Genomic DNA, 23,247 nt, shown 5'->3' with positions numbered 1-23,247 from the left:
GCTTGGATGGCTTGCAGATAGTTTGATGACTTTCAGTGGAACTCTGTCTACAAGCAGCTTCTTGCTGGTTTCAGAGCAGACTGCAATCCAGGTTTCCTCATCATGTGGCTTCCACAGGTTCAGAGTCCTTTTTCCAAACAAAAGGATGATATGTATGTTGATTCCAATCATCCTGTGTTGCCTTTTGGCATTTTGATCTTCACCCAGTCTGGTGTGGATGGGGAAACCATTATAATACAATGGAAAGTTGACAGGATTCATTTATATCTGCCTGAAACACATTGAGTTTCGACGTCCCTTTTTTGTCCAGGGTGAAACAGAGTGATGGGTTGACTGGAATTCTATAGTACTTCTGTGTTGATCCACCCTTAAACAAAGGGATGTGTGGCTTCCCCGGATGGCTCTGAATGTCCATATTTGATTAGGTATTTACTTGAAACTTGGGACTGCCTGAAGCTCAATTGCCAAAGTAACATGATTTGTAGTGGCCATTTTAATAGTCTGTCTAGTTTTCAAAAGTATTGGCTGAAAGTTCATAATACACTGGGGCATGACATGCCATTATGCAGACACATGCCCATTCAGAAGGGATCACTGGGTGTCAGTTGACAGCAAGAACCTGGAGGTCAATTGTAACACTCCTGTCATAAGCCCAGTTGTAATCAGATAACTCAGCAAAAGTTTGGGATTGAAGCTAGTGTCTTTTTGTCTGTATGGCTGGCTCAGTTTCATACTGTGGGTGTAACTACACCACAATAACTGCAGCGGTTCAAGAAGACAGCTCACCACTATCTCAAGAGCAATTAGGGATGGGAGAATGACGCCCACATCCCATGAACTATTATTAAATGAGTGCATTTGCTAACTCAGCTGGGGAAAGCTACTTTTTTATGGAGATAAAATATTGTTGCTAAACTTTCTAAGGCACACTAAGTTGAATGATAGCCCTAAAAAAAAAAGTAAAAAAGGCATACAGTATGATGCCATTTTTGATATGACTTGTTGCTTTTGCAGTATTATTAAATCTCAACAAACAGATAACACATATACAAAGGAGCACTTTATAACTGGAAACTTTAGTTAATAGAACCAATGGGAATATTTTGATAGAGTCATAAAGAAAAGACAGTTATTGGTCCTGAGAGCCTTTCAGAATTATAGACAACCTGTTTATCAGACTGAATCCAACTGCTCCTGCCAAGGTACTATACATCATGTTGTATGGTAACAACTGCTCAAAGCCAGAGTGGCTTTGTATAACAGCTAATACTTCATTACATTATACAGATTTAAACATTGACTATGCATGTTGCAGAGTTTTCTAGTACCAATCTGAAAATTATTTCTGGACAAACCTGCAGTAGTGACATGACAAGTGTTAACCCCGGTGTAAACACTTGTTGATGTCTGCAGAGAAAGCAGCTGCAACATCAAAATTGGCTCAATAAAGGATAAAAGCCTCATAAAGTTAAAATTAAAACTTTTAAAGCTTATTTCACATGTACATGGACACAAATACATTTATGCATTTGCGTATAAAATTATCAAAAAGTAATTTCACAAAATAATTTTATCTCATGGTTACACGATGCCGGGGATTTACTTCTAGTGTTTATGATACCATCTGGTCCTGTTGATTAGATTAATGCTTTGCAATCACACTGAGGTATTCACTGTTTAACTGAACCACATGATCTGTGTGAGTTGGGCGATGGTGAAATAGAATGTAAAAGTCTGTTATGCTGTTTCTATGGAGTCTGTGTGCGTATGCTGTTGATTCAATGTTTTAACAATAGCAGATCAAGGGAGACCACACTCTGAGGAAGTGATTTTCTGATAAAGTAATGTACAGATGTGTAAAATACATTTTCACCTTAAACAAAAAGAACTCACATTTATATAGCATCTATCACACCCTCTGGATGCCCCAAAGTGCCCAAAAACTCATGAAGTATGGATAATTTTGAAGTGTAGCCACTATTATAATTTAGGAGATATTCAGCTATTAGACAGTGTTGGCCACTGTTGTGTCATGTTATTTCACATTCAGCTAATTGATGATTAAACTAAGTGTGATGGATTTACAAGTTACCATGCTGCAATGGTTCTATTGTGTGTAAACCTGCCAGACATATTTTATTTGTTTATACAACTGAAATGCATTATCCTACATATATTTAAATATTTACTTAGGCACAGTTGGCATTTTGGTTATTGAGTGTTATGCGATGTGAGGCATTTGTCAGGATTTTAATCTGATGTCAACATTTCAACCCATACGTTAGCTTGTAAAAATTTCATGGGAAAAATCAATTATTTTCGCTAAGGTTGAAAGTTGTCAATGTTAACCAATTGAATCAATTGGAAGATAGTATTGGAAACTGTCGGATAAATCACTTTATTTTATTGTTTATTGCAAGTAAACTTGAGGCAGAATTTCTTAAGACAAATTGATTCTTTCTCCCAGTTACAGGTGTGTTTATTTACTGTTTCTTTCCAAATGAATGTTGTAACAAGCTGATGAAATGCAGTTTCTAAAGCTTTTTATTGTCCTAAGAGAAGCTTTCTGGGCAAGGCCCTTCTTCCACGGAGGCTTATCTTCTTCAAGGCAGGTTACAGCTGATATTTTGAGATAGGAAAGCAAGAATGTATGAACTTGGTTGAATTGCACATGTAGGTACTGGAATAGTCAGGATTTGGAAAGAAACTAATTTTTGGAATTAGAGTGGTGATAACTTTTAATTCATTTTTAAAAAGTACACATTTCTGTATTTAGGATTCTATATCAGTGTACTACAGTGATGTATGATGTGTATTGTTGGTCTTTTTGTTTGAATGCAGTTATGTTCTGTAACCTTAAAAGTTCACTTGTGATGCCCATTAACTTCAGGAGGAGGGCCCTCAATGTCTATTAGCGTGGTCAACATCCAGAAGGAAACAAGAAGTAATAATTAGTAAGCTTGTAATTAATTTAAACCATAGACTGGAGGCATAAAATTCTGCCCTCTGTTCCTGAAACCCATTTTTTTCATGCACCTTTGGGGGGTATTTCCCCCTAGGGTTCAATAGTATTTTCTCCAGCGTGCTAGGGTAAATTAGGAGAAAATTTGCAAGCCATAATCAGTTGATGAGAAATAGCCCGATGTGGTGTTTGTTCAGCAAGGGTAACAATTGAGATGCAGGCATCTGCAGACCTATGGCCTTACTTAATTCCCGTCTAAAATAATGGAATCAATTATCAGAAATAACTTGAGGTTTATCTGCATCACTATAACCTAGATAGTCCATATACGTTCAGAATGGAAAGATCCTCCCTGATAAATCTACTTAACTTCTTTGAGGAAGTTTTAGACTGCAGAAATATGTAATGTGTTATAATTCAACTTCCAAAAGGCTGTTAGTCAAGCTCAAAACCATGGGAATTCAGGGAAAGCCATAGGAATGGATAGGAAACTGGCTGAAGGGAAGATAACAGTGGTTACTTGTTCGAGCAGTTATGCCTGGAGTGGCGGGGAACGAAACCACTGAGTTGTATACTGCAGGGATCAGCGTTGGGACCATAACTGTTTCTGATTTACACCATTCTAAAATCAGTGCAATTTTTTGGATTACGACAAACTAGAAGGAGCAATGGAACCAGTGTAGCTAGCTCAGAAATTTCAGATTCAGTTAGAGAAAAGTGGTCAGAAAATGGTAGATGACATTCAATCCAGGTAAAGGAAGGAAAAATGAGTGGCACCCATTCTCCATGATGTGTTGAAATGCATAAAGATAAAATTAAAAGAGACCTGGACTCATTGTGGGCATTCAACATGTCCAAACGACAGAGAGCAGCAATCAACAAAGCCAACAGAATGTTGAATTACAAAAGCTATTAGAGCAGAATACAAGTCAGAGGGAGCTATTATCAATGCCTGCATCTCAATTGTTACCCTTGCTGAACAAACACCACATCGGGCTATTTCTCATCAACTGATTATGGCTTGCAAATTTTCTCCTAATTTACCCTAGCACGCTGGAGAAAATACTATTGAACCCTAGGGGGAAATACCCCCCAAAGGTGCATGAAAAAAATGGGTTTCAGGAACAGAGGGCAGAATTTTATGCCTCCAGTCTATGGTTTGATTATCATAGTCCTGTAGTCAGACTGCACCTCAAATTGTATGTCTAGTTCTGGTCACTGAGACATTGAAAAAGTTCAGTTAAAAGCCATGAGACTGTTACCTAGAATTGAATTGTCCACTGTACTTCTGACTCTAACTGGAAGACAGATAGCAGTGGAAAACAGATTAAAATTCAAGACCAAGGTCTACTGCCTCCTGACTCCCCAACCTGAATTCCTCTCCCTTGGTCCCTGCTGAGAACACTTCTGCCCACCACGATCGCACCCAATACATGGAAACCCCAGGATTGGAGGTATTAAACCTGGATTTCTAACACATTGCCACCCAGTGTGCCCCATTTCTGCTCTAGACATAGCCCTGGGTAAGCAGCTAGAAAGCACCAAATTTTCTGGATGGAGAGTCCCTTGCAGGAGCCCCCCAACCTGCATTTCACCCCATTTCCATTGCTCGTATACCCCCTCCCATTGTTGGTAGCAATCCTGTAAGGAGCCTACCATGAATGTTTAATACCCCCTCCCTGACTGAGGGAACTAAGCTGGGTACTGATGGGCTCAGGATAGCAGCTGTAACTTCTGCCCTAACCCTGTGCAGCTAGTAGAGTATAATTCTGCATTTAATGCCAGAGATCTGAATTATGGGGAAAGATTGAAGAAACTTGGGTGTTACAGTTCTAAAGCATTTAAGAGTGATCTTGTAGAAGTATGTAAAGTAATGAACAGTCTGGAAAAAATAAACACACCAAATTATTTTGATGCAAATTGCATGAGTAGACTAAGGAGACTAAATAAATTTAAACTAGTAAACAGTAATTTCTCACCCTGGCCATTCCTCCTCATATCTCTACGGACTTAGTTGAAAAGATATAAATGTTTAAGTCTATGGCAGACAACTGAGGTAACCATTTATACTGTGTCAACTGCGGCTCAGTTGGTAACACATTGAACCAGGTTCTGGTTCCACTCCAGGACTTGAACACAAAATCAAGTCTGATACTCCTGCATGGTATTGAGGGTGTGCTGCACTTTTTTTTATATTTGTTCATGGGATGTGGGCGTCACTGGCTAGGCTAGCATTTGTTGCCCATCCCGAATTGCTCTTGAGAAGGTGGAGGTTTGCTGACTTCTTGAACCGCCGCAGTCCATGTGGTGTAGGTACACCCACAGTGCTGTTAGGGAGGGAATTCCAGGATTTTGACCTAGCGACAGCGAAGGAACGGAAAGATCGCATGACACTATTTGAAGATGAACAGGAAAGAGAATCCTGGGGCAGCATTTCCCCCTGCTCGCTGATGCATAAATGACGTGCGGTGAAGTCGGGCGTGCGTCCCGACATCACAACGCGTCATTTAGATTGTCAGTTCGGTAGGTGTGCAGCCGGCCTGCAGAACTGTCAAAGGCCTATTAAGGCCTGTTAAAAACTAATTAACTCAATTTAATGAGCTGCCCGTTCAACCTTAAGGTTGGAGGGCAGGCGAAGAGCCCAGGCGGCGTTCGCATTTTTCATGAAACCTCATCCACGGATAGGATGAGGTTTCATGAACTGTTTTAAAATCTAATAAAAATTCATACATTTATTCTTTGACATGTCCTAGCTCATGTGATGGTGTCACATGAGGTGACATGTTTTAATAGTTTAAAAATCCTTTATTTTAAAGTTTAAGACTGAAACAAATCTCCCTGAGGCATGGTGGTGCCTCAGGGAGATCTCTGCGCTCTTTTGCCAATTATTGGCCACTTAAGGGCCTAAACTGGGGAAAGGCTGGGCTTCCCATTTGAGGCTTTGCCCACCCCAGCATAAAATCGCTGTGTGGTTGGGGAAAACAGGAACCTCAGGGGAATCCCATTCCCTCAATTTCACACTCCACCCCGTTTGTCGCACCCTGAAATCCACTGGTGGGGGGCTCCTTTGACCTTGCAAATGACTGCCCCACCTCCAATACACCTTTCTTCTCCAGTACCCTTTAACGTCTTGTTGCCCTCCAAATCTGTGCTCCAACTCATTGGTTGAACTCTTCCAGTTAGGCTTCTGCCCCTCCCACTGCACTATGTGACTGTGACCATTGTAAACTATCCCTCTCAACTAGTCTAAACATTTTGACACAGTTGACCGCACCATCCTCCTCCAATGCCTCTCCTCCAGCTCGGTGGGACTATCTTCACTTGATTCTATTCCTATCTCTTCAGACGTGGCCAGAAAATTGCCTGCAGGGGCTCTTCCTGCTCCTGAAAAATAGCCTCCGTAGTGTTCTACGTTGCCTGGCCTGTTCCTACATCTCATCTGTATGCTGCCCCCCAGCAATATCTTCTGAAAACATAACGTCATGATCTACAGTTATGCTGGTGACACTCAGCTCTACCACCCCACCGCCTCCCTTCAGTTCTCCATTGCCTCTCATTTGTCATGCTGCTTATCCAACATCCAGTTTTCAATGGACAGAAATTTCTTCCAATTGTATTGGGAAGACCAAAGCCATTGGATGTAAAGCTTCAACCAAATTCGCTTCTATACTTCTAATCCAAAGATGTTGATTGACCCTTATCGATGCTGAAGCTATATAAAAATAATAAGTCTACATTTGATATAGTTAAATCAATCTATCCCCTAATCCAAGAGTTCCTCAGTCAGTTTCTGGGTTGCCATTGAGCTGGGGACGGTATTAAATATCGATGGACAGATTTTCCTTCCTTCTAACTGAATGGATGAAATATCTAGTGGGTTCAGGTAGGTTCTGTAAGGGACATGTGACCCTTCCTGATAGGTTATCCTTTCTGCATTCTTAACAATCAGACAGTAAAGGTGAAAATCTAATCCAATGTAGCTGAGGTTACAACCTACAAAATTGTACTGAAGTCCCTGGGTGGAATTTTACTGCCCCTCCCACCAGCAGGATTTGCTAATCCCACCAAAGTCACTGGACTTTTGAACAGCTCACCGCATTTTCCGGCCCCACCCCCGCCATGATGGGGCTGTAAAATTCTACCCCCTATAACCAACGTTCCTGCTAAGCTGTGCAGGTGCGCAAGCTCACGCCAATCTTAAATGGACCATGCAGGACAAGCTGGCCACACACTGCAGAGGAATTCGAGGGAGCATCGTCTTACAACTACTTTTATTTCATATTTAAAATACCTGTAATCTTTTTGGGAGAAATAATCTTTAGCTTTAAAGACAAAATTATAGCCAGCTCCAAAATGCCAGATTAGACAACAGAGAAACTGTTAAAAAATGAAGTCTTCCTGATGGTGATGGAGGAGGGATGGTGAGTTTGGGATGGGGGGAGGGAATATCTCCATACCCTACCAGAAAAGCATTCAAGCCATCAACATTCAATCTGCCCTGCAGTGATTTGTAAGTTCATCTTTTGTGACTCAAGTGATAGAAATTTGACATTTCTATAGGGCAAGTGATGATAGGTCCCTGACCCACTGTACTTTTAAGCTACCTGCTAGGACTGGATTTCCTCTTGGGAGCATATTTTGCGAGTCGGACCAGTTCACACCTTGAAAACTCCACTCCCGACTGATTTATGATTTTGCCCATGGTTTTTGTCTTTTCCCACAAGTGTCAGGTTTGCAGTGCAGTTTGCAGAACCAGTGCGGGAAGAGAGCAGCTGCAGAGGCGGCCTGGTGAGTAGGCTCACCTTGGTGACAGTAGCACAGATTCCAACTGACTCCCTAAGCCGCACCCCTCACCCCTTCACTCCCCCTACCCACCCCCTGGCCACCCCATATGTCCTCCATGCACCCCCATGTACCTTCCACTTATCTAGTACCCACTATGTACAGCCCTCAGATTTCATGCAGTACCAGTGGAAAATATTTTACTTGGGGGTGGGAAGATGGTCGATTAAACCTCTCACCATCTAACAAAAGCTGCCAAACAAACACATTATCATTGATTTTCAGGGAAAACATACATTCTCCCATGTGAAAAAAGACTTGTAATACTTGTAATACTATTAGCTTATGTTAACAAACCAGAAACCAGATCAAAGGCACAATCAGTTATTCCACTCTTAAAACTCATTTATTTTCAGATGTATGGAACACCTACAGTGCTGAAACATATTAGCAATTGAAACTCAACCAAGCATTCATAATGGCCATAGCTTTCAAAACAATAGAATACTCTCTGAGTTGGAAAGAATAGAAGGTGCTCATTTCAATTTCAAAACAGAGTACCTGACAATCAATGGGCATGAGCAGGTGGTTAGATTTTTTCAAGTGTCAAAAGTGTTATTTTTTTATTAGCCTGAGCTGTCAACTCCATTTAAATCACGCTACAAAAGATGACAGCATGGGCAAATGGGGCATTGTGTAACTGTATTATGGTACTTTCACCATTGGAAAAGTACTATAATGCATGTGAATAATGTAGCGATCAATAGGACAGATTCCTATGATGAATTACTGCATTAAAAACACACCCAGATTACAATACTGCACCTAATAGTGACATTTGAAGGTGTGGAAACATTTTACACTTCCTTTTCAGAACATTCACAACTCTTTCTTTTTATTCATTGGATAATGGCATTGCTGGCTAGGCCAGCATTTATTGCCCATCCATAATTGCCCTTGTTTAGGGGACATTTAAGAGTCAACCACAGTGCTGGGGGTCTGGAGTCACATGTAGGCCAGCCCAAGTACGGATGGCAGATTTCCTTCCCTAAGAGGCCTTATTGAACCACGTGGATTTTTCCAACAATGGTTTCATGGTCATCATCAGACTTTTAATTCCAGATTTTTATTGAATTCAAATTTCACCATCTGCTGTGGTATGATTTGAACTCGGGTCCCCAAAGCTTTACCCTGGGTCTCTGGAATACTTGTCAGTGACTATGCTACCGCCTCCTTAGCAGACTTCCATTTTCTTCGCAAACTCTCAAATTTGATATGCTTTAAAATGGCTTCCAAAACCCTGCACCTCCAGACGAAAATGCTGTGCTGGAGGAAATGTGAAACGTGTTTTGCACAATAGGCATTCCAAACCCGTAAAAAACAAACGCCAGAGAAAAAGTGGCATGAGGTCGGGAATGTGGAGATGTGGAGGAAAATTGGATTTTTTCTATAAAAGGAATCAAATTGTGGCCATTTGCATACCAGAACGCACCTCCACACCCAGATGAAAATGCAGCCCCTTGTCTTCACATAGCATGAGTTCTATATTTAGGTCTGTTTCTAAATTGTCTACTTTTCTAAAGAGCGATAACAGCTCTTTTGAACATGTTGGTCACCATTTACTAATTTTTTGGTTGTGTGTGGCAAGGTGAGGTTTTTAAAATTTATTCATTCACAGGATGTGGACATCAATGGGTCGGCCAGCATTTATTGCCCGTCTCTAATTGCCCTTGAGAAGGTGATGGGGCGCAGTTTGTCAAGTTGGAAAGTCTTACCCATCAATATCTGGGAATTGCCACACAGACTGGTAGAGCCATCCAACAGAGGTGTCAAACAACAGCCTTACTTAGTCATACTCACAAGATAATCCCTAAATATTCCAGACTCCTCCATCATTGTCCATTGGTTTGCCTTGTGTAAGAGCGTGACTAAGAGAGACATACTAAAGACAGATCTAGCAACCCAAATATAAACATAAAATGCTGGAAAAACTCATTAGGTCTAGCAGCATCTGTGGAGAGAGAAACAGAGTTAATGTGAAGAAGAGTCATTCAGACTCGAAACATTAAGTCTGTTTCTCTCTCCACAGATGCTGCCAGACCTGCTGAGTTTCTTCAGCATTTTACGTTTTTATTTCAGATTTCCAGCATCCACAGTATTTTGCTTTCATCTAGCAACCCAAAATTGGGTATCTGTGAGGCAGTATAGTTTGATGTTTGCAGCAGGATGGTACACCATCATAAACTGTAACTGTGTGGTCCAGTGCGTCCTTTGCTCTTGATCATCATCTAGTAGTGGTACCAACACTGATTCAATGGGCAGTGAAAAGGCATACCTTAAGATCAGATACAAAAGGAGTGAAGTTACAACAGTTACTGCATGCTAAACATCAAAAGGAGAAGGTTAAAAGTAGAGCCAAGCAGCCCCATGATCAATAGATTAGATCAAAGCCATGTAACTCTACATTTGGACAAGAACAGTGGTGGAAACATGGGGAACTAACAGGATGCCTGTGGATGTGCAGGTTGGGCATGCATGTCGGCAGGGTCTGTGATAGTATCATTACCAATATATTTCCCTGAGGTACTCCTGCAGTAATGTCCATGTACTCATGTATTTTCCATTTTCAGTAACCTCATTATTGTAGAGTATTAAGAATGACACTGCATGTTCAAGTTCTTTCACAGGTTCATGATCACAAATGCAGTGCATAGGTGACTTTAAAAAGTGAAATAAAAACAGAAAATGCTGAAAATATTCAGTCAAGCAGCATCTGTGAAGAGAGAAACAGAGCTATCGTTTCAGGTTAATGACCTTTCATCAGAATTCTTCCAGCATTTCCAGCAGCTGCAGTATTTTGCCCTTATATTAGTATTGAAAAGAGCATCCTTGAACAATATTTTGATTTTCCCTACGCTGGAGCCAGCCTGCAATCAACTATCAACCCTTTTACAGCCAGCCGGCCAGCCAGCCAGCCAGCCAGCCAACAGCAGCCAACTACCCCCAGCCAATTCACCAGCGAGCAGCTCACAGCCAGCCACGATGTGCCATTTTACAACCAGTGGCCAGAATGCAAACAATGCCAACCAGACTGCAATTACCAACAGCCAGTCTGCCTTCGGCCACCAGCCGTCTCAGGCTCCAGGAATAATTGGGGTGGTAGTCAGGAGGAGGGTGAGACTTGCCAGAATCAGAAGCAGGAGAGGCAGTATTGCTGTTCCATTTGGCTTAAATTCTAACTTTCCATTTGAACAGAGAGGAGCAGGAGAAATTGCAACATTTTTATATGAGCTCAGAAAGTTACTGCAAAAGCTGACTGTATTACAGCTGTTGGCACTTGCACTCCTGATTTTAGGAATCAATGTTGGCCTTGACTTTTCCAACCACTTCCTTCAACTGGACATTCTATTTTACAGGTGGTCACTGGTCAATTGTGGTATTTGAAAACCGGGTAGAAAAAGTTGTGTTTTCGAATGTTGTCTTGCAACAAGGATGTTTACAAGCATGACATGATGAGCGAACTTTTCCATTCCAAGCTTTTGTCCGTTGGTGGGTGTGGGAAGTCGGTGACTTCTACTGGAGAGCGGGTTGGGTGAGCACATTGATTCACGTACTGCTCACCTGATTAATTATGCAGCTGGGAGGATTACGTCACATCGTGTGACGGGGTGGGCAGGAAGTAGTGTGCCCTGTCGTCATGTCCAGGCGCCATATTTAAAAGGCACCTGGATAGCCAGTGGTTCAGTACACCAGGACTTCAGGGCATCAAGATGGCTTCCAGAAAGCAGCATACACTGGCCCCACAGTTCAGTGATGCCTCCCTGAAGACTCTCCTCCAGGCTCTGAAGGACAGAAGGGATGCCCTCTTTCCCAGGGATGGGAGCAGGAGGCCCACCTGACTCACCACAGCAGCCTGAGAGGAGGTCACCAGGAGGTACCACAGGGGTGCAAAGGGGGACCACCCTGCAGTGCAGAAAACACATGAGCGATTTAGCCCACACCAACAATGTAAGTGAACCCTCTACTCTCTTTACTCACCTCACCATTTTCTGAATCTGTCATGGGACGTGAGCGCCAATGGCAAGGCCAGCATCTGTACTGCCCATCCCTAAAAGCCCTCAAGAAGGAACTCAGATGCTGCCTCATTGCACCACTGCAGTTCATGTGGTCTGCTGGTAGGGAGGCAACTGGGGTTTTTTGACCCAGCCATACTGAAGGCACAGCTATTGTTGTGGGTGGTGGGGGAGGAGGGAGGTTGGAGCAGAGGGAAAGTTGCACATGCTGCTGATGACATGCCTCTGCTGCTCTTGCCCTTCTAGCCGCTGCAGCTCACAGTTCTGGAGGGAGTTGCCGAAGTTGCCTTGGGGACCAGCAGCACTGCATCCTTCACATAGCGCACACAGCTGCCAATGGGTCAGTGGTGAAGGGATGCAATGTTGATGTTGGTGGATGGGGTGCCAATCAAGCGGCCTGCTTCATCTCCTGGATGGTCTCCAGGTGCTTGAGTGCTGTTGGTGCTACATTTATCCAGGCAAGTAGACAGTATTCCCTCAAACTCGTCACATGTGCCTTGTACATGGTGGACAGTCATTGGGGAGTCGTGATGTCAAGTATCAGCCACAGAGCTAGCAGCATGCGACCTGCTCCTGCATTAGAAATGATCACAATCCATTTATCCATCTTTATCCATCTTTGCAGGAAAAGACAGCACACAGTGGGTGAGAGAGGGATAAGATGGGAGGGGGCATGCCCGACATCTGGCCTCTCACACAATATGAGCAGCGGGCTGTAGAGCTGGCAGGGGAGGACCGTGACGGTGCCTATGCCAATGGCGAGGTCGGCTTCCCCCAAACATCCATTGAAGAAGTTTGCTTAATCTCTGCAAATTGGGACCTGAGGGGAGGCTCTGCAATGTAGGAGGCAGCCTAGGCGGTCACTCATTCTCTACTCTCTCTATTCCAGGTGCCAACACCCACACCTGAACTCAGCCCCAGTCCATAGGAGACCTCACAAGAGGTTAAGGATGACTTTTCACCTGTAAAGCCATCACAGCATCCACCATCACCTTCCACCAGCTCAGAGAGACACACCTTGGTGAGTGATGTATCCAGTTTAGGCTCGGGCTCACGCTCTTGTGGTCACTGCACAAACACGTGTCCGCAGCAGGAGGAAGCAGTAACAGCCAAGGTCCCTGGCACTTGGTGGACTGCTGGAAAAGAGGCCCCTGCTATGTCTGAGTCAGATGATGAAACTCTGGGAGCGGCCATGGAGAAGATGCTGGCGTATATCAGCAAGACACAGGAGGACATCAGGCAAAGGTTTCAGAGGCTCTCAGCAGAGTGGCACATGAGATGGAGAAGTGCATCTGCGTGCTCTCTGATGTCGTGGCTCAGACATGTGAGCACATCGAAGTCTTCATGGGGAGGATGGTGGACGCCTTGGGGACCCTGGTCCAGCAGGATGCCCAGTTTCTGCTGGAAATGTGCTCTGACCTGCGCTCCATCATTGTAGCCATGGGTGAGCTCTTGCAATGGTGACACAAGAGGGGGATGGGCACCTTGAGCTCCCTCCAGGTCACCCTTCTCCTCAAGGAGTCAGGGAGGAGCCCTCAGGTACCCAAAGGGCTGAGGAGCATCAGGCGAACACACCTGGGGCCTCCACCTTGGACTCTCCAAGGATCTCCATGTGTTCTGAGTTCTGTCTGACAATAACCCCATCAGCTCAAGCTTTGAGCCGCTGAGGATGCACCTGCTCCAAGGCAGGTGACCCAAAGAAAGCCGGAGCTCTCCAGGACTCAGCCCTCCAGAGGGCGCCCACCAAAATCATCAAAGGCAAGCTGCCTCCACCTCTGCTGCGGTTGCTGGGGAAGTACCTAGATGTAGTTGTAGGGTAACAAAAATTAAGAAGCATTAGTTCACACTAATACAGGTGTACAATCATTGTAAATAGTTATTGCACCTTTGTAAATATATGAATCATTGTACTTCATGGGTGTCTCCTGGGTTTTTCTTGCTGTTGCCTGTATTATTGGCTGTGTACAGTACCCCCCACCCCAACCCCTTTCAAGGGGGACACCTAGTCTGGGTCTATGTACCCCTTAACCATGCCTGCACATGGAGACATTGCTCTTTGCAATGGCTCATGCGAGCCCTGTGTGAGAACTTCCCCTTGTTTCCACTGCCCTTTGAACCCTATAGAGAGGCCTTTCCTTGTCAGGATAGGTTACCAGGGTTCTCCTTCAGTTGTCCAGTTGAACTGACCTTCAGCTCCACCCACCTGATGGCCCTCCTCCCATCTAGCATTTTTTTCTGTTGGACATTGAGGGCGATGACACCCTGATCTGCCTTTACCTCAGGATGGTACATGTCACCTTGCAAACCATCTCCAAGGAAATGACCGTCTACCTTCCTCCTGTAACTCACCTCCTCCCCACTATCATGGTTACCTTCACCCTCCCAATGGTCACCCTTGAACCTGCTCCCATCACCGCCACCCTTCTCTTCCCAATGAGCCCACACCTGTCACAGTCCCAATGCCCACCCTCATCCTGCCCTCTCCCAAGATCCGTATTAAACTTCTTATCTCCTCCGCCCCCCACCCCCACGACTCCCCAGACGAAATCTACTCCCAACGAGACCCTCGGCCTTCCACCCTATTGTATCCCACTGCCCCTTCTCAGAGTCATTGTGCCTTCCCACCATCGGTACCCTCAGTTCGCCAACCGACCCTCCACGTTTCCTGCATTGACAGTACTGACCTCTCTCCCCCCCCCCCCTCCCGAACATCGATCCCTACTTCAAAGCTTCCTAGTTCCCCCCACTTCAAAGCTTCTGGTTTCCCCCTATCACCCACCCCAATGTGTTCCTACACCAACAACCCCCCCACCACCCCCCACGTCTTCCAACAGCCCCCACCCCGGTCATTTCCTTGGTGCACTCCATACCTAAGGTCGTGTGGTCCACCGCTGCTCCAGACCGCAGCTTCTCAGGTAAGTACTTTTGCGCCATGTGAATGCCACCCTGGTCTGGTCATGAGTCGGAGGGTGTGAATTCCTATTGGCAGGGCAGAGGAAATGCTGGGTGCCATGGCGGTGGGGATGTAGTGGAGGGGTAGCATTCCGGTCCATTGCTGATTTGAATAACATTAATCATATTTTAATTTTTAAAAATTAATTTACAGCGTGTGGGTATCACTGGCTTGGCCAGCATTTATTGCCCATCCCTAATTGCCCTTGAAAAGGTGGTGATGAACCGCTGCAGTCCTTGTGGTGTAGATACACCCACAGTGCTATTAAGGAGGGAGTTTCAGCATTTTGACCCAGCAACATTAAAGGAATGATAATATAGTTCCAAGTCAGGATGGTGAGTGGGGAGGGGAACATGCAGGTGATGGAGTTCCCATGTATCTGCTGCCTTTGCCCTTTTAGAGAGTAGCAGTTGTGGGTTTGGAAGGGGCTGCCTAAAGAGCCTTAGTGAGTTTCTGCAGTGCATCTTGTAAATGGTACACACTTCTACCACTATTCGCTGGTGGTGGAGGGAGTGAATGTTTGTGGATGCCAATCAAACGGGCTCCTTTGTCCTGGATGATGAGCTTCTTGAGTGTTGTGGGAGCTGCACTCATCCAGGCAAGTGGAGAATATTCCATCACACTCCTGACCTGTGCCGCATTGGTAGTGGACAGGCTTTGGGGAATCAGAAGGTGAGTTACTCGCCACAGGATTCCTAGCCTCTGATCTGTTGCAGCCACAGTATTTATATTGCTAGTCCAATTCAGTTTCTGGTCAATGGTAACCCCTAGGATGTTGATAGTGGGGGATTCAGTAATGGTAATGCCATTGAACATCAAGGGGCGATGGTTAGATTCTCTCTTTTTGGAGATGGTCATTGCCTGACACTTGTGTGAATGTTACTTGCCACTTGTTAGCCCAAGCCTCGATATTGTCCAGGTTTTGCTGCATTTGCACATGGACTGCTTCAGTATCTGAGGAGTCACGAATGGTGCTGAACATTGTGCAATCATCAGTGAACATCCCCACTTCTGACCTTAAGATGGAAGGAAGGTCATTGATGAAGCAGCTGAAGATGGTTGGGCCTAGGACACTACCCTGAGGAACTCCTGCAGTGATGTCCTGGAACTGAGATGACTACCCTCCAACAACCACAACCATCTTACTTTGTGCTAGGTATGACTCCAAGCAGTGGAGAGTTTTCCCCTGATTACTGTTGATGCCAGTTTTGCTAGGGCTCCTTGATACCACACTAAGTTAATTGCTGCCTTGATGTCCAGGGCTGTCACTGTCATCCCACCAGTTCCTGACGACCTTCAGCAGGAATGGTGATCTGTCATTATCCCGCCATGACAGTCGGGACTGCGATTTCCTGCTGTCATCTCCTGCTGTCGTAAACCGATTTTCTTTCCCTCCTGTCACATTGTCCCATGCCAGCCATGAACCCCACCGCTGGTGGGAGGGGAAAATTCCGGCCAATGTAATTTCACCTGCAAATTGAGGACCAAATGTGCAAATACATTTGTTTCATGTCCTGTGTTTTGTTTAGGAATTGGGCAAAATGCACAGACTTTCATGTTTGACGCTATCCTGATTGTTTGTTGCATAGAAATGCTTCTGGCTCTTTTGCCCGTCATCTTAAACATGTGAAATCTGTGTCTTCTGTTAATTGACCCTTAAGCCATTGAAACAGTTTCTTTTAATTTCCCCTTATCTGAAACATTCATGATTTTGAACATCTCCATCAAACCTCCTCTTAGCTTTCTCTGTTCTAAGGAGAACAACCCCAGCTTTTTCAGTCTGTTCTCTTAATTGTAATCCTTCATCCCTGAAACCACTTTAGTAAAACCAGTCTCTTACAGAATCTCTGAATTTTTTCAGCGCAGAAGGAGGCTTTGGGCCCATCATGTCTGCACCGACTCGCCGAATGAGCAATTCACTTAGTGCCGTTATTCCACCCTCTCCCCGTAACCCTGCATATCCTTCTTTTTCAGATTGCAGTCTAATCCCCTTTTGAAAGTTTCAGTTGAACCTGTCTCCACCACACTCTCAGGCTGCACATTCCAGACCTTAATCACTTGCTGTGTGAAGAAGTTTTTTTCTCATATCGCTTTTGCTTCTTTTGCCAATTACTTTAAATCTGTGCCCTCTTGTTCTCGATCCCTTCATGAGTGGGAACAGTATCTCCCGATCGACTCTGTCCAGTCTAAGTTCTATAAATACTTTGTCATTTCTAAAACAGAATATACTATAGATCATTTCATCAGTGGTTTTGCATTAATAAGGTTAAAAACATGGCTATCTGTTTAATGTCTTCAAATCAGCTATGTTCTTTTAAAATAAATTCCCGAGGTTAAATTTATATTTCGTGATTTATAAAAATTATTGCTTCAGTCTTTATGGGTTAAACATTCTAAAAATTGGCAGAAAGTGAGAGCAAATTCCCTTCTTCTCACTTGAATGTAGATGGATGTACTGGCAGGACGTTTCCAGGAAATAGCTGACAGAAGGAATGCAGTCTCCCCTGTCTTGGTGTCCGTTTGGATTCACAAGCAGCCAGCATATTATTGCAGTGTAATTCAGACAAAACATCCATTTAAAATACTAGACAATTTCATTAATAGTGAACAGAAGTTTCTCATGTTAGAATTTTTCTATGTGTGAGAGCACTAAAGTAACACATTCCTGCATTTGCTTGTTTGCCTTGGTAAAATACATGTGGACGACATCAAATGTACTACCCTCGTTATTGACCCTCCTTGTTACTTCCTCAAAAAATTAAATCAAATTAGTCAGACATGACCTTTCCTTAACAAATCTGTGCTCATTAAATGACAATTAATTTTTCCCGGTAATTTGCCCATCACCAAGGTTAGGCTGGCTGACCTGCAATGACTTGGTCTGTCTCATTCTCCCTTTTTAAACAACAGTACACAATCAAACTTGTAGAAGGAAGAAGAAAAGAAAAATAAATCCTTGTCCTTATCTGCTTCCCTGGACTTTCTTTGGCAGCCTACATCAAAACCTGTGTTCTGCTTCTGATTTAAATTATGTTATTTAATGCCTTCGGAAATATTTATGAGGATTAAAAGAAGCTCCGAGGGGATTTTTTTAGAATTCTGTTCACGAGGCATGGGCATTGCTGGTAGGCCAGCATTTTTATTGCCCATCTCCAACTGCCCTTGAGAAGGTGGTGGTGAGCCGCCTTCTTGAACCGCTGCAGTCCATGTGGTGTTGGTACACCCACAATGCTGGTAGGGAGGGAGTTCCAGAATTTTGACCCAGTGACAGTGAAGGAGCAGCGATATAGTTCCAAGTCAGGGTGATGAGTGGATTTGAGGTGGTGGTGTTCCCATGCATCTACTGTCCTTGTCCTACTAGATGGAAAAGGTCAAGGGTTTGGAAGTTGCTGAAGAAGGAGCCTTGGTAAATTGTTGCAGTACATCTTGTAGATGGTACACACTGCTACCACAGTGCACTGGTGGTGGAGGGAGTGGATGTTATGGGCGGTGGATGGGGTTTTAATCAAGGGGGCAGTTTTTTCCTGGATGTTATTGAGCGTTTTGAGTGTTGTTGGAGCTGCACTCATCTTGGCAAGTATTCCATCTCACTCCTAACTTGTGCCTTGTAGATGGCAGACAGGCTTTGGGGAATCAGGAGGTGAGTTACTTGCTGCAGAATTTCCAGCGCCTGACTTGCTCCATAACCACAGTGTTTATATGGTGGTCCAGTTCAGTTTCTGGTCAATGGTAACACCCCAGGATGTTGTTAGTGGGGGATTCAGTGATGGTAATGCTATTAAATGTCAAGAGGAGATGGTTAGATTCTCTCTTGTTAGAGATAGACCATAAGACTATAAGACATAGGAGCAGAAATTAGGCCATTTGGCCCATCAAGTCTGCTCCGCCATTCAATCATGGCTGATAAGTTTTTCAACTCCATTCTCCTGCCTTCTGCCTGTAACCTTTGATCCCCTTACCAATCAACCTATCTATCTCGGTCTTAAATACGCTCAATGACCTGGCCTCCACAGCCTTCTGTGGTAATGAATTCCGTAGATTCACCACTCTCTGGCTAAAGAAGTTTCTCCTCATCTCTGTTCTAAAAGGTCTTCCCTTTACTCTGAGGCTATGCCCTCAGATCTTAGTCTCTCCTACTAATGGAAACATCTTACCCACGTCCACTCTATCCAGGCCTTTCAGTATTCTGTAAGTTTCAATCAGATTCTCCCACATCCTTCTAAACTCCATTGCGTATTGACCCAGAGTCCTCAAACGTTCCTCATATGTTAAGCCTTTCATTCCTGGGATCATTCTCGTGAACCTCCTCTGGACGCTCTCCAGGGCCAGCACATCCTTCCTGAGATACGGGGCCCAAAATTGCTCACAATATTCTAAATGTGGTCTGACCAGAGCCTTATAAAGCCTCAGCAGCACATCCCTGCTTTTATATTCTAGTTCTCTCAAAATAAATGCCAACATTGCATTTGCCTTCCTAACTACTGACTCAACCAAGTTAACCTTAAGAGAGTCCTGGACTAGGACTCCCAAGTCCCTTTGCACTCCAGATTTCTGAATTCTCTCCCCATTTAGAAAATAGTCTATGCCTCTATTCTTTCTACCAAAGTGCATGACCTCACACTTCCCCACGTTATATTCCATCTGCCACTTCTTTGCCCATTCTCCTAACCTGTCCAAATCCTTCTGCAGCCTCCCTGCCTCCTCAATACTACCTGTCCCTCCACCTATCTTTGTATCATCTGTAAACTTAGCCAGGATGCCCTCAGTTCCTTCATCTAGATCATTAATGTATAAAGTGAAAAGTTGTGGTCCCAACACTGACCCCGGCGGAACTCCACTAGTCACCGGCTGCCATCCTGAGAAGGACCCCCTTATCCCCACTCTCTTCCTCCTGCCAAACAGCCAATCTTCTATCTATGCTAGTACCTTGCCTCTAACATCATGGGCTCTTATCTTACTGAGCAGCCTCCTGTGCGGCACCTTGTCAAAGGCCTTCTTGAAGTCCAAGTAGATAACATCCATTGGCTCTCCTTTGTCTAACTTACTCATTACCTCCTCAAAGAATTCTAACAGATTTGTCAGGCATGACCTCCCCTTAATGAAACCATGCTGACTTTGCCCTATATCACCATGCACTTCCAAGTATTCTGAAATCTCATCCTTAATAATGGATTCTAAAATCTTATCAACGACTGAGGTCAGGCTAATCGGCCTGTAATTTCCCGTCTTTTGCCTCACTCCCTTCTTAAACAGGGGGGTTACATTAGCGATGTTCCAGTCCTCTGGGACCCTCCCTGACTCCAGTGATTCCTGAAGGATCACCACTAATGCCTCCACTATCTCTTCAGCTATCTCCTTCAGAACTCTGGGGTGTAATCCATCTGGCCCAGGTGATTTATCCACCTTCAGACCTTTCAGTTTTCCTAGCACCTTCTCCTTGGTAATGGCCACCATACTCACCTCTGCCCCCCCCCCCACCGACTCTCTTGAACTTTGGGGATGTTGATCACTGACTGGCATTTGTGTAGCATGTATGTTACTTGCTGCTTATCAGTCCAAGCCTGATTGTTGTCCAGGTCTTGCTGCATATGGGCACTGACTGTTTCTGTACCTGAGGAGTTTCAAATGGTGCTGAACATTGTGCAATAATCAGCAAACATCCCCACTTCTGACCTTATAATCTAGGAAGATCAACCTAAACAGAGTTGGTGTATTTGGTGACTGCATTCGTGCCTTCTGAGATGGAGTATTTGGCCAGATCCCCTGGCAGCATGAGGCGGACGGCGCTCTGGATCTCTCTGGCCGAGATGGTGTGGTGCTTGTTGTAGTGAATGAGGTGCGAAGCCTCAGAGGCGATGTATTTGAAAATGCTGACAACGAAGGAGTTCATATCACTTGTGGCCTTGGACGAGATCCTGGTGGAAGAGTGGACCTGGATCAGCACCTGGTACAAGTAAGTGGAATAGCTCTGCTTGAGAGATTTAGTCTGCTTCTTGGGTGGCTTCTCAGTGACTTTAGTCAGCAACTGCTTCAATGCCTTGCGGGATGCACTGCCCTTCACTGCAGCCGCCACCTCAGGCATTCCACTCGACTTGGGGAAGGTCATTGGTGAAGCAGTTGAAGATGGTTGGGCTAAGGACACTACCATGAGAAATTCCTGCAGTGATATCCTGGGTCTGAGATGATTGGCCTTCAACAACCGCAACCATCTTCCTTTGTGCTAGGTTTGACTCCAACCAGTGAAGAGATTTCCCCCTGATTCACATTGGCTCCAGTTTTTCTAGGGCTCCTTGATACCACACTCAATCAAATGCTGCCTCAAGGGCAGTCAATCTCACCTCAAATCTTGAGTTCAGCTCTTATGCCCATTTTTGAACCAAGGCTGTGGTGAGATCAGGAACTGAATGGCCCTGGCGGACACCAAACTGAATGTCAGTGAGCAGGTCACTTCTGAGTAGGTGCTACTTGATGGCACTGTTCATGACCCCCTACATCACTTTACTGATGATCGAGAGTAGACTGATGGGGCAGTAATTGGCTGGGTTGGATTTGTCCTGCATTTTGTGAACAGGACATATCTGAGCAATTTTCCATAAAGCCAGGTAGATACCAGTGTTGTAGCTGTACTGGAACAGCTTGGTTAGGAGCACGGCAAGATCTGGAGCACAAGCTGGAATATTGTCAGTGACCATAGCCTTTGCAGTATCCAATGCCTTCAGCCATTTCTTGATATCACGTGGAGTGAATCGAATTGGCTGAAACTGGCTTCCGTGATGCTGGGGACCTCTGGAGGAGGCCGAGATGAATCATCCACTTGGCACTTCTGGCTAAAGATCATTGCAAATTCTTCAACTTGGTCTTTTGCATTGTTGTGCTTGTCTCCCCCTTCATTGAGTTTGGGAATATTTGTGGAGCCAGCTCCTCCAGTTAATTGTTTAATTGTCCACCAGTATTCACAACAGGACGTGACACAACTGCAGAGCTTAGACCTGATCTGCTGGTTGTGGGAACACTTAGCTCTGCCTATTGCATGCTGCTAATGCTGTTTGGCATGCAAGCAATCCTATATTGTAGCTTCACCAGGTTGACACCTTATTTTTAGGTATGCCTGTTGCTGCTCCTGGCATGCCCTCCTGCACTCTTCTTTGAATCAAGGTTGATCCCTCAGCTTAATGGTAATGATAGAGTGGAGGATGTGCTGGGTCATGAGATTAGAGATTGTGGTTACATACAATTGTGCTGCTGCTGATGACCCACAATGCTTCTTGGATACCAATTTTGAGATGCCAGATCTGTTTAAAATCTACCCCATTTAGCACAGTGGTAGTGCCACACAACACGATGGAGGGTATCCTCAATGTGAATGTGGGACTTTGTCTCCACAAAGATTGTGCAGTGGTCACTCCTACCAATACCGTCAAGAACAGATGCATCTGTGATGACAGGTCAGTTGGTGAGGACGAGATCAAGTATGTTTTTCCCTGTTGTTGGTTCCCTACACCACCTGCCGCAGACCCGGTCTAGCAGCTATGTCACTTAGGACTCGGCCAGCTCGGTCAGTAGTGGTGCTACCGAGCGACTCTTGGTGATGGACATTGAAGTCCCCCCACCCATCGTACATTCTGCACCCTTGCCACCCTCAGTGCTTCCCGCAAGTGGATCTGCAGTCTGGTAAGGGCAACATGGGCAAATGCTTTTTCTACGACACTCAGTAGGGAGATGCCTCACTGTTACAATTTCTGCTGTCGTCTTTGTTCTTGTACAGGATCACAATCGTTGCATCATGCATATCCTGGGGTACTGCCCCTGCCTTCAAACAGAGACAGAGAAGTGTGTATAGAGGCCGCAGCAATGCTGGTTTCCCGTGCTTGACGATATCAAGTAGCCCTTAGATGCTTAAGGCCAAAAAAGATAATGGGATGCGGGGTTTTCCAAAGGGGAATAGAATACAAAGGTCAAGAATATAAAGGTCATAGAATATAAAGGTCAAGAAGTAATGATATGGTGAATCTGTAGAATACCTCAGTAAGACCACTGGTGGAGTATCGTGTTCAATTTTGACCTCCATCTTGTAGGGAGGATATTGAAGCAAATGAGAAGGCACAGTGCAGATTTGTTTGGAGGCTGTCTGGAATGAGGACATATAAATACATTACAAAGAGAAATTTGAAAAGTTTAGTCAGTTTTTGAATTTTATTATAGTAGCAGAGATTATGGGATGGTTTGATAGAGTTGTTTAAAAGCGCAAAGAGATTGAACTGAATAGATGGAACCAGAGTTGACAGAAGTGTTTAAAACGAGGAAGGGGTGGGAAAGGTTAGTAAAAATATGACTGACTGTTTACAGTAGTAAAGGATCTCCAAATGAAGGGACATAGAGGAGGTGATGGTGTAGTGGTATTGTCACTGGACTAGTAATCCAGAGACCCAGGGTTTTCTGGGGACCTGGGTTTGAATCCTGCCATGTAAGATGGTGGA

At 44.5% G+C, this 23,247-nt stretch overlaps 2 protein-coding genes across 4 annotated transcripts in view; one reads left to right on the top strand and one right to left on the bottom strand.

Moving 5' to 3' along the window:
* The window catches only part of dennd2b (DENN domain containing 2B), a 521,499-nt gene that overhangs the window by 209,727 nt on the left and 288,525 nt on the right, over positions 1 to 23,247 (top strand). The window lies entirely within an intron of this gene.
* LOC121282824 (histone H2B type 1-A-like) lies at positions 20,466 to 20,876 on the bottom strand. Its single transcript, XM_041196640.1, has one exon. The coding sequence runs from the start codon at positions 20,874 to 20,876 to the stop codon at positions 20,466 to 20,468; it is 411 nt and encodes a 136-aa protein (XP_041052574.1).

This window comes from Carcharodon carcharias, chromosome 10, assembly GCF_017639515.1.
Source record: "Carcharodon carcharias isolate sCarCar2 chromosome 10, sCarCar2.pri, whole genome shotgun sequence".
NCBI lineage: Eukaryota > Metazoa > Chordata > Chondrichthyes > Lamniformes > Lamnidae > Carcharodon > Carcharodon carcharias.
This window is presented reverse-complemented; position numbering and strand designations above follow the sequence as displayed.

What these genes read in the sequence shown, in the direction of transcription:
- LOC121282824 (XM_041196640.1), bottom strand. Translation starts at nt 20,876, where the DNA reads ATGACCTTCCCCAAGTCGAGTGGAATGCCTGAGGTGGCGGCTGCAGTG.